Here is a 14,937-nt window from a genome sequence, read left to right on the forward strand (position 1 = left end):
GAAAAATGTGTACTTTCGTAGTAGGTAGGGAGAGTAAATACAGATTGTAGTGTTGCATCTGTGAGTAAGGGCTTTATCTCAAGTCATTTGCTGCGTGTGCTGGTAGGAGATACCACAGTGGCAGTACCCTGAAGGGTAGAAAGGAAGATCCTGGATATTCATGATTTATTGTTTTTCTAGTGATTAAACAAATAAACAAATGGATTAATTTGGAGGATTGTCATAAATGATAAAGAAAAAATATTTTTTTTCTGAGTTAAATGAATGACTAATATGACTCACTTGGACATTTCAGCTTGTTCCAGGTGCTGTAGTTTCTCATAGCTTATTTGGTGAAATAAACTTCTGAAATTAAGATATACAGGTGAGAGTAGTTCTCTCAGTTCCACTGGCAAGTGGTCCCATTTCCCCTGGGGAGATGAGTGTACACTTCTGGTGGCCAGGTGTGGCCCTGGAGAAGAAAGCCAAGGTGGCCGTAGATTGGCACATTTTAGTCTAAGTCCTGTGTGTAGTGACAGTATGGATACTGCTGAATCTACTTACTAAAAAAAAAAAAGACATGAGATTATATTTTAATTTCTGGAGAATTTTCATTCCTGTAGCATTAAAAGAGGTAGTGGTTAAAACAGTTTACAGGGAATTCCCTGGTGGTCCAGTGCGTAGGACTCTGCGCTTCCACTGCAGGGGCCCGGGTTCAGTTCCTGGTCGGGGAAATAATATCCCGCAAGCCGCGCAGCACGCAGCACGGCCAAAAACAAACAAAAAACAGTTTACAGTCCTAATTTTATGATATAGGGCATGTTTCAAGAGTGGCCAACTTGAAAACCAGATACCTTTTAAAAGAATTCTCTTAAATATTTTTTTAACTTGGACTTAAAATTTTTTTCTACTCTTCCAAAATTTCTTGTATGATTCCTAGGGTGGTTGCAGAGTTTGGAGCCATTCTGGGTAGCTGATCTTGCATTTTCTACCACTCTTCTTGGTCAGTTTCTAGAGGACATGGAGGCATATGCTGAGGTGAGTATATAAAAAATGAAGTTATTTCCTAAAATTTCAGGTAAGAAAAAAGCAAAAACAGAAATCTAAAGCAGTGCTAGATTTATTTGAAAACAATTCAGATCACCTGACATTTAAGCAAAAATTATGAGACCATTGCAATATTTTAATTATTTTTAGATGTTTTTAAGTTGCCAGCAGAATTACCAGAAAGATAGAAAAATTGCAGGCCTAATTTCCCAAAGCTTGAAATAATCTTGGTGGCTGGTAGTTTCCTGAAGACATTTTCTTCAGTTGTTTCTTATTTTTTGTTAAGAAAAAGGTGAATTGATAATGTATAAAAGCCCCTAAAGGCTTTTCTCTTACTTGTATTGGCAATCTTGGATCATGCTTTGGAAGACAAGGCTTGGCTTCAGCCACCTTTGAGTATGGTACCTTTAATACTGCTGTTGAAGTGTCTATTACTGGTTCTTGGATTTCCTGGCCACTGTCCTGACTTAAACCTGCCGTCTTAGTGTTTCTTCCCTACTCAGTTGGTAATTACCAAGATTCTTGTTTGGTGGTCAAGGCTTCCATAAAGATTTAGCTTCATCTTTTCTTTATACTTTTTCTACTTCAAGCAAACAGTTACTTCACTACTTTTAACTGTACCAATCTATCTGCTCCCTTTCAGAGAAAAGTGAGGGAATATTTTGCTTCCACGTGTTTCTTTACCCCTACGCCTAGGATGTCTTGGTTCCTAGCACACCTTTAAAGCTGATCTGCTTCTGATAAGCCACCCATTCTAGTTTGTAGAGACTTCCCTTTGCTATCCCTAAGATTTAATTCTCTTTGATTATTTTGGTGCTTAATTATGTGTAGGTATATGTTGGTTCTAGTACCCCATTTTTTGCTAATCTTTTCCTTTGAGTATGTCTAATTTCCTCAGCTAGCTTATGAATCTGTAGGCTAGGTCTTCTAAGGTCTTATAATTTTTTAAACCAACCTCCTCTAAACTCCCCCAACCCCCCTTGTTCTTCATGTGAATAATATTGGCTTAGTATACTGTTGACTTGAGTGGCTCAAAGAATCTATTGAGGTTAATATTTGCTTATTTAAATAATTAGAGAAGCAAAATCTACTTTTATATTTAGATTCATGTTTCCTTTTCTCATAAGCCAAAATTCCTCTTTATTTGTAAAAATGTATTATAAAGTTAATTGATTTAAAAATTGGGAGTTGTTTTTTGTTTTTTAAACAATGTCTTACTTAAATAAGAATGCTGTTGAATTCACATCTAGGACCTCAGCCATGTGGCCTCTGGGGAGTCAGTGGATGACGATGTTCCACCTCCATCCGTGTCCTTACCAAAGTTGGCAGCGCTTCTCCGGGTATTCAGTACTGTGGTGAGGAGCATTGGGGAACGTTTCAGCCCAATTCGGGGTCCTCCAATTACTGAGGCATATGTAACAGATGTAAGTTTTAGTAGTCTTTAGTATCATTCAACAGAAATTGCCTTTTCTTTTAAATGCTTCTGTTTACCTAGTGAGCTATGTTATTAATCCCTCATTTGTTTAGCATGTGTGTAGATGTCTGGCCACTTTCTTAAATAGCCAGAAAAGTAGGGAATTCTATATTGCACTCGCCTCACCCCCCAACCTGATGAAAAAAAGTCCACTCTGAATTTTTAAATGCCTATGAACTTTTCTTTTAGGAAATTCTCTGTAGGTTCATTTATTCTTGTTTTTAATATGAATTTTAAAATCTTATTCTTTAGTTTTTTAATAATACTGAGTTTTGCTTTAAAATTATTGTGTCTCCTTTTAGTTTTTCAACATACTAAGAGTAACTCTTAACAGAGAAGGCCTCGAAAAGTAATTTTCTCTAAGCGTGACAGGATGAAACAACTTGATAGCCTGACATCAAAGGATATAAAGATATAAGAACTTAAACTATGTAATAGCCTGAGACCAATTGCAAGAGGTAGCTAGATTACCACATTTCAGCAGCCCCAGACATCAGCTGCACTGTATTACAGTCCAGTGAGTGGTTCAGTGTAATGGATGTGAGAAATGAACCCCCATCATTATATTCTGCTTGAATAAGAAGGGAGAAGAAACATGTGTGATAAAGTCATAAAAGATTTAACCTAAATGATTAAAATTTTACTGCTAGTATAAAATTCTAGCTTTTATGAGCATTTACTTTTGTTGAACACTTTGCTAGATAAAATAGGACATTAATTATATATGTAATTCTTGGTAAGTTAATTGTGTATTTGAGCAGAAATGTCCTGAAGATAATTAAAACCAGCATGTTAATATTTTAAAACTGATCCAAGTGGTTTAATATCTTTATTTTTACTGTCTAAAAGATGGGTGGTTGATGACTTTGTCAGTGTTGAAATAAAAGCAGTTAACTCAGATATAAAACAAAAGGACAGGAATGTATCATTTTCCAGGACAGTTCTATATTAAATGTACTCTTTTATGAAGGTCTTTTAGGTCTTTGCCAAAAATGGTCTTTTAGGCCTTTTAAATCTATATGCAGGCTTACAAAAAAACCCTATACGTAGTGGTTGTTGAATATTACAGAAAAATTTGAGAAATATTTTTCTGTATCAATCTTTTCTGTATCTGTTTTTCTGTACTTGTTTTTTCCTAAGTTATTTTTATTAGAAATGTAGTACATTGACTACTATAGTTTACTGGGGTTTTTTGGGGCTGGAAATGATAAGATTTTCATAATCCTCAAATAGGTATTATATGTTATGAATGAGAATATTTATATTTATCTTTACATAGAGACCATCAGTACATGAACTTTCATAAGCTAAAGCTATCTTGGATATTTAGTTTTAAAAGATTGATTAAAAGTCCAAGTGCTAGATTATGGAAAGTTATTCTCACGGCAGGTTATTCCCATGTTGTTAATACTGTTACTGTTCTAAGTTCTGGTGTATTTCATGATTATTATGAAGATTCTGAACTTCAACCATTTAGTGACTTCGGTGGGGAGATAGGAATTGGGTATAAGGGAAACAGAGTATGTCAAATTCCATTCCTGTCACAATAGTACTTTAGAATACTTAGGCAATATCCTTTTTGTGTATTGTACCAGAGATACCCTTATTTTTCAGCCACTGAGAACTAGAATATTAAGAGACTACTGATAAGGCAGGCAGTTAATTTTCAATTGAAACTGCATTAAATAGAAAATATTTCTTGTTCTGTGGAAGAATATGAGTTTTTTTTAAAGCTGCTTGTTTTCCCCATTGCAGGTTCTGTACAGAGTAATGAGATGTGTGACGGCTGCAAACCAAGTGTTTTTTTCTGAGGCTGTGTTGACAGCTGCTAATGAGTGTGTTGGTGTTTTGCTCGGCAGCTTGGACCCTAGCATGACTGTACATTGTGACATGGTTATTGCATATGGACTAGATCAACTGGAGAATTGCCAGACTTGTGGTACAGATTATATCATCTCAGTCTTGAATTTACTCACATTGGTATGTGAATTCTTTTTTTTTAATATGTTTATTCAGGCCCTTAAATTTAAATTGATGGGGAAGAAATGAAGCCCTTGTTTGTTTGTGGTTTTTTGCATTAATTAGTCTTATCTATATAATCTAGTTTGTTTTTGCTCTAGTATCTGTGTACTTTTAGTATTTGAGAGCTCATCTCAGTGTAGTTTTACTTTTTTTTTTTGGATGAAATACCATCCTTCACACGAGACTATCTAGCACTCCTGATAAATACTATGTAGAGAAGGTACTTGATAGCTATTTTGAAAGACCCTGTTATGTTTTGTTTCTGAAACATGAAAACTTCTTTGATAGTTTTTATTCTTCTCTTAATCATAAATATCCCCCCTCTCTCCACCTTTTATTATGGACCTTTTGAAGTATATTAAAAAAAAGTAAAGTAGTATAATGAATCTCTGCATACTTAATACTCAGTTTCTATAATTAGAAGCACATGGCCCATCTGGTTTCACCTAAGCCTCCTACTCTCTGCCTCCTCCTTGCCATCCCTGCATCCGCAACTGGATTATTTCAAAGCAAATTCTAGATGACATTCTGCTAAACATTTCTGCCATAGTTACACTTCCCTTTGCCAATGTGAAAAAAACCCCATGTTTAAGTGTAAATACATGTATCCTATTTCGGTATCTAAACATTTTAATGTCAATGTTAAGGCCTAAACATATAGCTTAGATATATTACTTTTTTCTTTAATAGATTATTTTCAGAGCAGTTTTTAGGTTTACAGAAAAATTAAGCAGAATGTACAGAGTTCCCATATAACCTCTTCCCCCAATAGTTTCCTCTATTACTATTATTAATATCTTGTTTTAGTGTGGTACTTTTATTACGACTGATGAGCCAAATTGACACATCATTATTAATTAAAGTCCATAGCTTACTTTAGGGTTCACTCTCCGTATTGTACATTCTATGGGTTTTGACAAATGTATAATGCCATGTATTCACCATTACAGTATCATGCAGAAGGGTTTCAGTGCCCTAAAAATCCCTTGTATTCCATCTATTCTCTCCCCTCTTCTGGCTGGCAACCACTGATCTTTTTACTGTCTCTATAGTTTTTTTTTTTTTTTTTTTTAAATTTAGTTTTATTTATTTTTGGCTGCACTGGGTCTTCGTTGTTGTGCGCGGGCTTCTCATTGTGGTGGCTTGTCCTGTTGTGGAGCATGGGCTCTAGGCACGCGGGCTTCAGTAGTTGTGGCACGTGGGCTCAATAGTTGTGACTCGCGGGCTCTAGAGTGCAGGCTCAGTAGTTGTGATGCACGGGCTTAGTTGCTCTGCGGCATGTGGGATCTTCCCGGACCAGGGCTCGAACCCATGTCCCCTGCATTGGTAGGTGGATTCTTAACCACTGCGCCACCAGGGAAGCCCCTATAGTTTTGCCTTTTCCAGAGTGTCATATAGTTAGAATCATACAGTACGCAGCCTTTTCATGTTGTTTTTTTTTTCCCCTTAGAAATATGCATTTAAGATTCCTCCATGTTCTTTTGTGAACTGATAGCTCATTTCTTATTTTATTCTTTTAGATTGTTGAACAGATAAATACAAAACTGCCATCATCATTTGTAGAAAAACTATTTATACCATCATCTAAACTACTATTTTTGCGTTACCATAAAGAAAAAGAGGTAAGTGATTAATTGATCAGACTTTTGATAAACTTAGATGATTGAAGAGTTTGACTCATGTTCCTTAGTAAGCTACATAAATGAAATCAGAATGATAAATATTTGATTTAGAATATAGAAATTATAATGATTCACTTAACTTAATATTTGATTTTCATACTGTATACCTTGATGAGTGATATGCAGATAGTTTTTTCAGATTTTATTAAATTTGTTTTATCAAAATGTCGTGTATATGTTGTAAATAAAACTTCGTTAGCTTCTTAACCGATTCCCAGTCAAAGCCACTACAGACTTTCTAAGTAGATGTAGGAAAACCTATCTTAATAAAATGCTGTTTGTATGTGTTTTGATACTGGCTTGAATAAAAAAAAGGACTTTTTTTTTTATACATCTTTATTGAAGTATAATTGCTTTACAATGGTGTGTTAGTTTCTGCTTCATAACAAAGTGAATCAGTTATACATATACATATGTTCCCATATCTCTTCCCTCTTGCATCTCCCTCCCTCCCACCCTCCGCATCCCACCCCTCTAGGTGGTCACAAAGCACCGAGCTGATCTCCCTGTGCTATGCGGCTGCTTCCCACTAGCTATCTATTTTACATTTGGTAGTGTATATAAGTCCATGACACTCTCTCACCCTGTCACATCTCACTCCTCCCCCTCCCCATATCCTCAAGTCCATTCTCTAGTAGGTCTGTGTCTTTATTCCCGTCTTGCCACTAGGTTCTTCATGGCCTTTTTTTTCCCTTAGATTCCATATATATGTGTTAGCATACTGTATTTGTTTTTCTCTTTCTGACTTACTTCACTCTGTATGACAGACTCTAACTCCATCCACCTCATTACAAATACCTCCATTTCATTTCTTTTTATGGCTGAGTAATATTCCATTGTATATATGTGCCACATCTTCTTTATCCATTCATCCGATGATGGACACTTAGGTTGGTTGCTTCCATGTCCTGGCTATTGTAAATAGAGCTGCAATGAACATTTTGGTACATGACTCTTTTTGAATTATGGTTTTCTCAGGGTATATGCCCAGTAGTGGGATTGCTGGGTCGTATGGTAGTTCTATTTGTAGTTTTTTAAGGAACCTCCATACTGTTCTCCATAGTGGCTGTATCAATTTACATTCCCACCAACAGTGCAAGAGTGTTCCCTTTCCTCCACACCCTCTCCAGCATTTATTGTTCCTAGATTTTAAAAAAAGGACTTTTAAGAAATTTCACATTGTCATTTTTAATTTAGAGGACCCTTTTTTTTAATAAAGCTATATAGATTTTAAAATGCTTACTGATACTATGTAGGTTTTCTAAATTGCTTTTTTAAAAATTAAGGTCTTTGATGTTTTGGACAGTGAATTTATCAGTCTTAAACTGATTTGCATCATCACCATTATGCAGATAGTAATATACTTTCCATTTAATTATCACTTTCCTGAATTCTTTTTTTAAGGTTGTTGCTGTAGCCCATGCTGTTTATCAAGCAGTGCTTGGCCTGAAGAATATTCCTGTTCTGGAGACTGCCTATAAATTAATTTTGGGAGAAATGACTTGTGCCCTAAACAACCTGTTACGTAGTCTACAACTTCCTGATGCCTGTTCCGAAATAAAACATGAGGCTTTTAAGAATCATGTATTCAATGTAGACAATGCAAAATTTGTAGTTATATTTGACCTCAGTGCTCTGACTACAATTGGAAATGCTAAAAACTCACTGATTGGGGTGAGTATTTACTTGTAATGACTTTGTTTTATCCCATTTCAGCCTCTTCTTATTGCATGTTTACATATTTCATTTACTTATCAAGGCAGTGTGTCTACAGAATCACATAGATCAAACGGCCATATTTTTTTTTTTTTTTTTTTTTTTTTTTTTAATGAGGATCTTGAATCAGATGCGTATGTTTGATTGATTGATTGATTTTGGCTGTGTTAGGTCTTCGTTTCTGTGCGAGGGCTTTCTCCAGTTGTGGCAAGCGGGGGCCACTCTTCATCGCGATGCGCGGGCCTCTCACCGTCGCGGCCTCTCTCGTTGCGGAGCACAGGCTCCAGACGCGCAGGCTCAGCAGTTGTGGCTCACGGGCCCAGCCGCTCTGCGGCATGTGGGATCTTCCCAGGCCAGGGCTCGAACCCGTGTCCCCTGCATTAGCAGGCAGATTCTCAACCACTGCGCCACCTGGGAAGCCCAAACGGCCATATTTTGGACATGCCTGGATAATTAAAATTGACAGGAATATTTTCTTGCCATTATGTTTAGCTCTTGCTTGCCTTGATAAGTTTTTTATATTTGTTTTATTTTTTACAAAATGTATTTTAATGCTTTCTCCTATTTACTCTAGCATGCTTTTAGAAAAAATTTGTCAACATTTTCCACAGGGCAAGTTTGTATAGTTCTTTTAATATGCAACCCCTTCTTCCCCTGGTACTCTTTTCCTTCTTCCCACTAGAGTTAGTGCTTCCATATGGTCCTTATTTTTTGACTACCTACTTTTGTCTAGGAACATTCATATATTCTTTTGGAAAAAGAATAAAGATTTTATTCCTGTAAGAAATTTGAAGTGACCATGCTTTTCATTTATAATTATTGCTGTGGTTAGTATATTTCTCCCTCCTATTGGACCTTGCAGGATTGAAAAACATTATTTATAATGAAAAGTAATGGGATATAATTAAGGGGATAATGTAGTCTAAGAGAGAAGGGAGGGAAGAGTCAAGATTTGATGTTTATATTTGCATGCTTTCCATATTGTTAGATCAGATTGCCCTGTGTCCCTCCATAGCTGTTCTTTCCCTCACTGCTAGGCTACGGTAGATTCTTCCTTTCTTTGCATTCTAAAATTTGGTTGTTGAGAAATTCGCATTGTGCTCAGATTTGAGGTTTACATCCTGCACTCTGGAAACGAGAGGGAGTGGGGACAGGGCAGTCAGGTGGAAAGGAGTATCTTAGCAATGGAAAGAAAGGGAAGGATGGAAAAGGCTTAGAGTGGCAGGGTGTGCCTTTTTTCTCACTGGACAGGGCAACTTGCCATTTGAAGTACATGGAAAACTGAGGAAATATGATCTACTACACTGAAGGGTGCAAGGGCTTTGTTTAGACCAAGGATCAGCAAATTACAGTCCATGGACCAAATCTAGCCTACTACGTGTTTTTTTTTTTTTTCTTTCTTTTTTAAAAAAAATATTGAGATATAATTCACGTACATTATACTCATTTAAAGTATGCAATTCAATGATTTTTAGTATACTCACAGAATTGTGCAACCATCACCAAACATCACCTCTTTTTGTAAAGAATTTTTATTGGAACATAGCCACTTTCATTCCTGTTTTTTTGTCTGTAACTTTTCTCTCTGCAGTGGCAGAGTTGAGGGGTTGGACGTTGTACCAGAGGTGTCATGTGGCCTGCAAAGGCTGAGATATTTAACTCTCATCTTCACAAGAAATATTTGCTGATCCCAGGTTTAGTGTACTAGCTTGTTTCCAAATTTAAATCTGTCAATTTTAATTTTTAAAAATGTGTAGACATATTTTGAAGGATAAACTTTTTGTATGCTCATGTATGTCTTGGAGGAGCCATACATTCACTTTCTTTTGTACGTCATCAGATGTGGGCGCTGTCTCCAACTGTCTTTGCACTCCTTAGTAAGAATCTGATGATTGTGCATGGCGACCTGGCTGTTCACTTCCCTGCCATTCAGTACACAGTGCTCTACACATTGTATTCTCATTGTACCAGGTAATGTATTTACATATACTTCTTAAGAAAACAAAATTTTTTTTTAAAAAGGGAAGATGGGCCCTTTAGAGTATACATTTATTTTATAAATTTATTTATTTATTTTCAGCTGTGTTGTGTCTTCGTTGCTGTGTGCGGGCTTTCTCTAGTGGCGAGCGGGGGCTACTCTTTGTTGTGAGTGGGCTTCTCATTGCGGTGGCTTCTCTTGTTGCGGAGCACGGGCTTCAGAAGTTGTGGCACTCGGGCTCAGTAGTTGTGGCTCGCGGGCTCTAGAGTGCAGGCTCAGTAGTTGTGGCGCAAGGGCTTAGTTGCTCTTTGGCATGTGGGATCTTCCCCAACCAGGGATAGAACCCGTGTCCCCTGCATTGGCAGGCGGATTCTGAACCACTGCGCCACCAAGGAAGTCCCTAGAGTACATTTTTAAAAATATGTATTGACTTAACTTTGGAATTGCCTTTTTTTTTTTTTAAATGAGAGATGAAAAGATGATCCAAATTTTGTCTTCCAGGCATGACCACTTTATATCTAGTAGTCTTAGTTCCTCGTCCCCATCCTTGTTTGATGGAGCAGTGATTAGTACTGTAACTACAGCTACAAAAAAACATTTCTCAATTATATTAAATCTCCTGGGAATATTGCTTAAGAAAGATAATCTTAACCAGGACACAAGGTAACTAATACTTATAATATTGTTTCTAACTTCTGTTAATTTGGCTTCCTAAATTGAGAAAAAGAAATGAAGACTGTCATTTGAATGGGTAGAGCAACTTCTTCATTATTGAAACACTTTAAATTTTTGTTTTATTATTTAATCTAGAATTTCTTGTTCTTTCCTGAAAGAATTACATGAAACCTCCCCCTCCTGCAATATTTTATAGATGAATGTATTTATAGAGATTTTAAAATATTTTTTGCTACAATTTATGCTAGTTTGGGGAGATTTTCTTAAAAGACAGTTTTGCCAAAGGAATTTCTATAGTTTTAATATTTGTTTCTTATCGCTTGAGGTATTTAAAAGACCAAAAGAAAACTAATGTAAAAAGAATAGGTTTTTCAAGTTGTTTTTCTATTTTTTTTAAATGTGAAATAAACTGTATATTTTGTGTTTCAGGAAACTATTAATGACCTGGGCTTTGGAAGTGGCTGTTTTAATGAGGAAGTCTGAAACATACACACCTTTATTCTCTCTTCCATCTTTCCATAAATTTTGCAAAGGCCTTTTAGCCAACAGTAAGAATCTGACATTATTTAATTTTGTTAATCAGTGCTTAAAAGAGATCTTTGTTAATGGCAGAAAGATAGTCACTTGAGTGCTTTTCATGACTGGAAATGTATCATCCCCATTTTAATGACAAATGCATAATCTGTATTAATTTTTTTGCCATTCTTAATATGTGAAAAACAAGTTGTTTTTAAGTGATTGTCACATTTTTAAGCTTATGTAATTGTTTATACATTCCATGTACTTTTAAAGTTTCCTTCAGAGAAAGATTGGGGTGAAGACTAGTCACCCTGAGTGGGTTTTGTTGAGAGTATCATTTTCCCAAATGTTACTGCCAGTGATGGTTCCAGGCAGGAGCAGCCCCTCATCCATAGTAGGCACTCATTGTTTATTGAAATGAATGGGTTCAGAAAATTATGACATAGTGGCATATAATTTCTTCTGGCAAGCTGAAAGTGTCTTTAAATTTTTAATAGCTCTTGTCGAAGATGTGAATATCTGTCTACAAGCATGCAGCAGTCTACATGCTTTGTCCTCTTCCTTACCAGACGATCTTTTACAGAGGTATGGATTAAAGATCCATTATTTTGACCCTGGCCCTTTTGATCCTTGGAAATATTCCACACTTGTATTATCTATTTCATTTTTTTGTAGGTGTGTTGATGTTTGCCGTGTTCAGCTAGTCCATAGTGGAACTCGTATTCGACAAGCATTTGGAAAGCTCTTGAAGTCAATTCCTTTAGATGTTGTCTTGAGGTATGTTGGTGCAAAGACATCCCACAATGTTTAGTTCAGGAAAAGACAAATTGCCTATTAGTGAATTAATATCACATCTTGTATGGCCCTTCTCAGTGACTGAAGAGATGATAATTGCTACAGAATAATACTTATAATGCCAAAATATGTTTCTCAGTAGTTATTATTCATAAAACTAAATTGTATTCTTTTATAGTTTTAAATTAGGTCAATTTTGGTGCTTTAAGAACCTTAAATTTCAAAGTTGTAACATTTCTGTATGTATTTTTTTTGAGTCTTAATTTTATCAGTTTTTACTTTCAAATTTAGTTAGCAGGGAAATGATTCATTTACAGTATGAACTAACTTTTTAACTAAAACATTTTGCGTAACAATGACTTTATTTTCTGTCTACAGCAATAACAACCACACAGAAATTCAAGAAATTTCTTTAGCATTAAGAAGTCACATGAGTAAGGCGCCAAGTAACACATTCCACCCACAAGATTTCTCCGATGTTATTAGTTTTATTTTGTATGGGAACTGTCATAGAACAGGGTAAGATTATTTCTTTGACTCTTTCATCTGGGAAAAGTAATTTAAATATACATGAATATCTTAACCCTGTGCCCAGTTTTGAGGAGAAAATATGTCAGGGGTGGCAGAGTAGAAAGTAATATTCTTCTCAAATGGGTTGTCTTAAGTTTTCAGTAGTAGGAGGAATTGCTTTGAAGATGGCATCTGAAGAAATAAAAATGGGCTTTGCAACTGGCAGTGATGGTGAAATGTAGTTGACAATTAACTGATCTGACCTAGTCATCAGTGCTTTGGGGAGGGGCCTGGGGGCGTAGGCATTCTGGAGATTTTTAGTTGCAATTAATGTTTTATCCTGATAGCCAAATTGTCATGAGCCTTTGACCCTAATAATCTGTCCATACCATACCCCATCCTATTTCAACTGTAAAAGACCTCTTTAAAATGAGAGGTGGGGACATAATGCTTCCCAATTTTACGTTTGCCTTTTTCAAGTAGGGAAGATTGTAGTCCCCTACTCCCATTTCCCTTGCAGTTTGTTTTTTGTTTTTGTCTTTTTTTTAAATGAAGTTGTCATTGTCTGTTAAATATGAAACTACTTTTCCCAGGAAGGACAATTGGTTAGAAAGATTGTTCTATAGCTGCCAGAGACTGGATAAACGTGACCAATCAACAATTCCCCGCAATCTCCTAAAGACAGATGCTGTCCTCTGGCAGTGGGCTATTTGGGAAGCAGCACAGTTCACTGTCCTGTCTAAGTTGAGAACCCCACTGGGCAGAGCTCAGGATACCTTCCAGACAATTGAAGGTAATTGACTGCATTGTTTCAAACTTTGTGATGTAAATACTTTCAAGCTTACATTAAGAAATAATGGATTTCTTATCTTGTTAAAGCAAAAATTTGAGAGTATACGATTTTTTTCTTTAGTACTTTTATCAGTTAATCTTTTAGATATGTTTGTTAGAATAAGCTTTTACTAAATAATCATGTTGTATGTGTTTTTGTTCACAAATTTAGGGGATTTGTGTGGAGAAGATGTTTTTTTCCTCTAAAAATGAAAAGATCTTGTTGGGACTTTTGTTTTTAAATGATGGATATACAGAGGATAGTTGATAAATGTGTATTTGTGAAATTATCTCTAAGAACTTCTAGAATCTCTGAAGATTCCTTTTAAATTTGGAATGCTGTTTTTGGTTTCAGGTATCATTAGAAGTCTTGCAGCTCACACATTAAACCCCGATCAAGATGTTAGTCAGTGGACAACTGCAGACAATGATGAAGGCCACAGTAGCAACCAGCTTAGACTTGTGCTTCTTCTGCAGTATCTGGAAAACCTGGAGAAGTTAATGTATAATGCATATGAGGGATGCGCCAATGCATTAACATCACCTCCCAAGGTTGGTTTCAGTGGGCTGGATGTTGCTTGGTCAGTTTCGTGGTCAAACCTGGCAGTGTGTGCGTGCAGAGCTGAAATCAGTAGACTTGTGTATATGCTTTATGTGTATTTGAGACATCTCTGCCTGTAATTTGAACCAGTCCTGAGCTCTTCTTTCTCATCTAAAGGTCATTAGGACTTTTTTCTATACCAATCGCCAAACTTGTCAAGACTGGCTGACTCGGATCCGACTCTCCATCATGAGGGTTGGATTGTTGGCAGGACAGCCTGCTGTGACAGTGAGACATGGCTTCGACTTGCTTACAGAAATGAAGACAAATTCATCTCAGGTAAAGTGGTGTGTGTGTGGAGTTAATTAAATCTGTTAATTAGAAAAATTTGGGCTTAATTCCTTTGCTATGATCTAATCTATGGATAAAAGAAGTTAAAGGTTCTATTCATTTTTTTTTAATGAACTTTAAAAAAAATAAATTTATTCATTTATTTAATTTTTGGCTGCATTGGGTCTTCGCTGCTGCGTGCAGGTCCTCTCTAGTTGCTGAGAGCTGGGACCACTCTTCGCTGTGGTGGCCTCTCCTGTTGCGGAGCATGGGCTCTAGGCACGTGGGCTTCAGTAGTTGTGGCTCGTGGGCTCCAGAGCACAGGCTCAGCAGCTGTGGCACATGGGCTTAGCTGCTCTGCAGCATGGGGGATCCTCCCGGACCAGGGCTCGAACCTGTGTCCCCTGCATTGGCAGGCGGATTCCCAACCACTGCACCACCAGGGAAGCCCGATTCTATTCATTTTTAAAGCTTTTGATCCAGTATTTTTATACAAGCAGTAACTTCCAGGGTCACCTATTCATATTTTTTACTTAGAATGAAAATATTCATTACTTATGCTTACGGGTTAGAACTTTAAAGGTAATTCTAAGAAATTTGTGTATAGAAGAAAGAATTTTTATAATAATTTATAATGATTATATAATGTATAGGAAAGTGTAATAATTTTATAATAGATGTAAAAGTATAATACTAATAATGTTATAATGTAGGGAAATGTGCTGGCTTTCAAGTAGGGTCACTAAATAAGTGGAATCCAAAAATTGCACATGTTTACTAGTTAAGGTAATGTCAGTAGGCAATCAATATTCAAAGACAAAATTAAGCATTCTTTAAT

General features: G+C 36.3%; 1 protein-coding gene across 4 annotated transcripts in view; it reads left to right on the plus strand.

The window, feature by feature from the left end:
- SMG1 (SMG1 nonsense mediated mRNA decay associated PI3K related kinase) overlaps window positions 1-14,937 on the plus strand; it is a 97,472-nt gene that overhangs the window by 33,182 nt on the left and 49,353 nt on the right. For all 4 annotated transcript variants that reach the window (XM_057530204.1, XM_057530200.1, XM_057530202.1 and 1 more), the window contains 14 exons: window positions 920-1,017; window positions 2,277-2,450; window positions 4,256-4,480; window positions 6,043-6,144; window positions 7,609-7,878; window positions 9,761-9,891; window positions 10,400-10,561; window positions 11,003-11,121; window positions 11,590-11,677; window positions 11,768-11,869; window positions 12,266-12,406; window positions 12,991-13,190; window positions 13,584-13,780; window positions 13,947-14,108. In XM_057530204.1, the coding sequence (XP_057386187.1) occupies window positions 920-1,017; window positions 2,277-2,450; window positions 4,256-4,480; window positions 6,043-6,144; window positions 7,609-7,878; window positions 9,761-9,891; window positions 10,400-10,561; window positions 11,003-11,121; window positions 11,590-11,677; window positions 11,768-11,869; window positions 12,266-12,406; window positions 12,991-13,190; window positions 13,584-13,780; window positions 13,947-14,108 (2,171 nt within the window). The remainder of the gene's footprint in view (window positions 1-919; window positions 1,018-2,276; window positions 2,451-4,255; window positions 4,481-6,042; window positions 6,145-7,608; window positions 7,879-9,760; window positions 9,892-10,399; window positions 10,562-11,002; window positions 11,122-11,589; window positions 11,678-11,767; window positions 11,870-12,265; window positions 12,407-12,990; window positions 13,191-13,583; window positions 13,781-13,946; window positions 14,109-14,937) is intronic.

Source organism: Balaenoptera acutorostrata, chromosome 15 (assembly GCF_949987535.1).
Source record: "Balaenoptera acutorostrata chromosome 15, mBalAcu1.1, whole genome shotgun sequence".
Lineage (NCBI taxonomy): Eukaryota > Metazoa > Chordata > Mammalia > Artiodactyla > Balaenopteridae > Balaenoptera > Balaenoptera acutorostrata.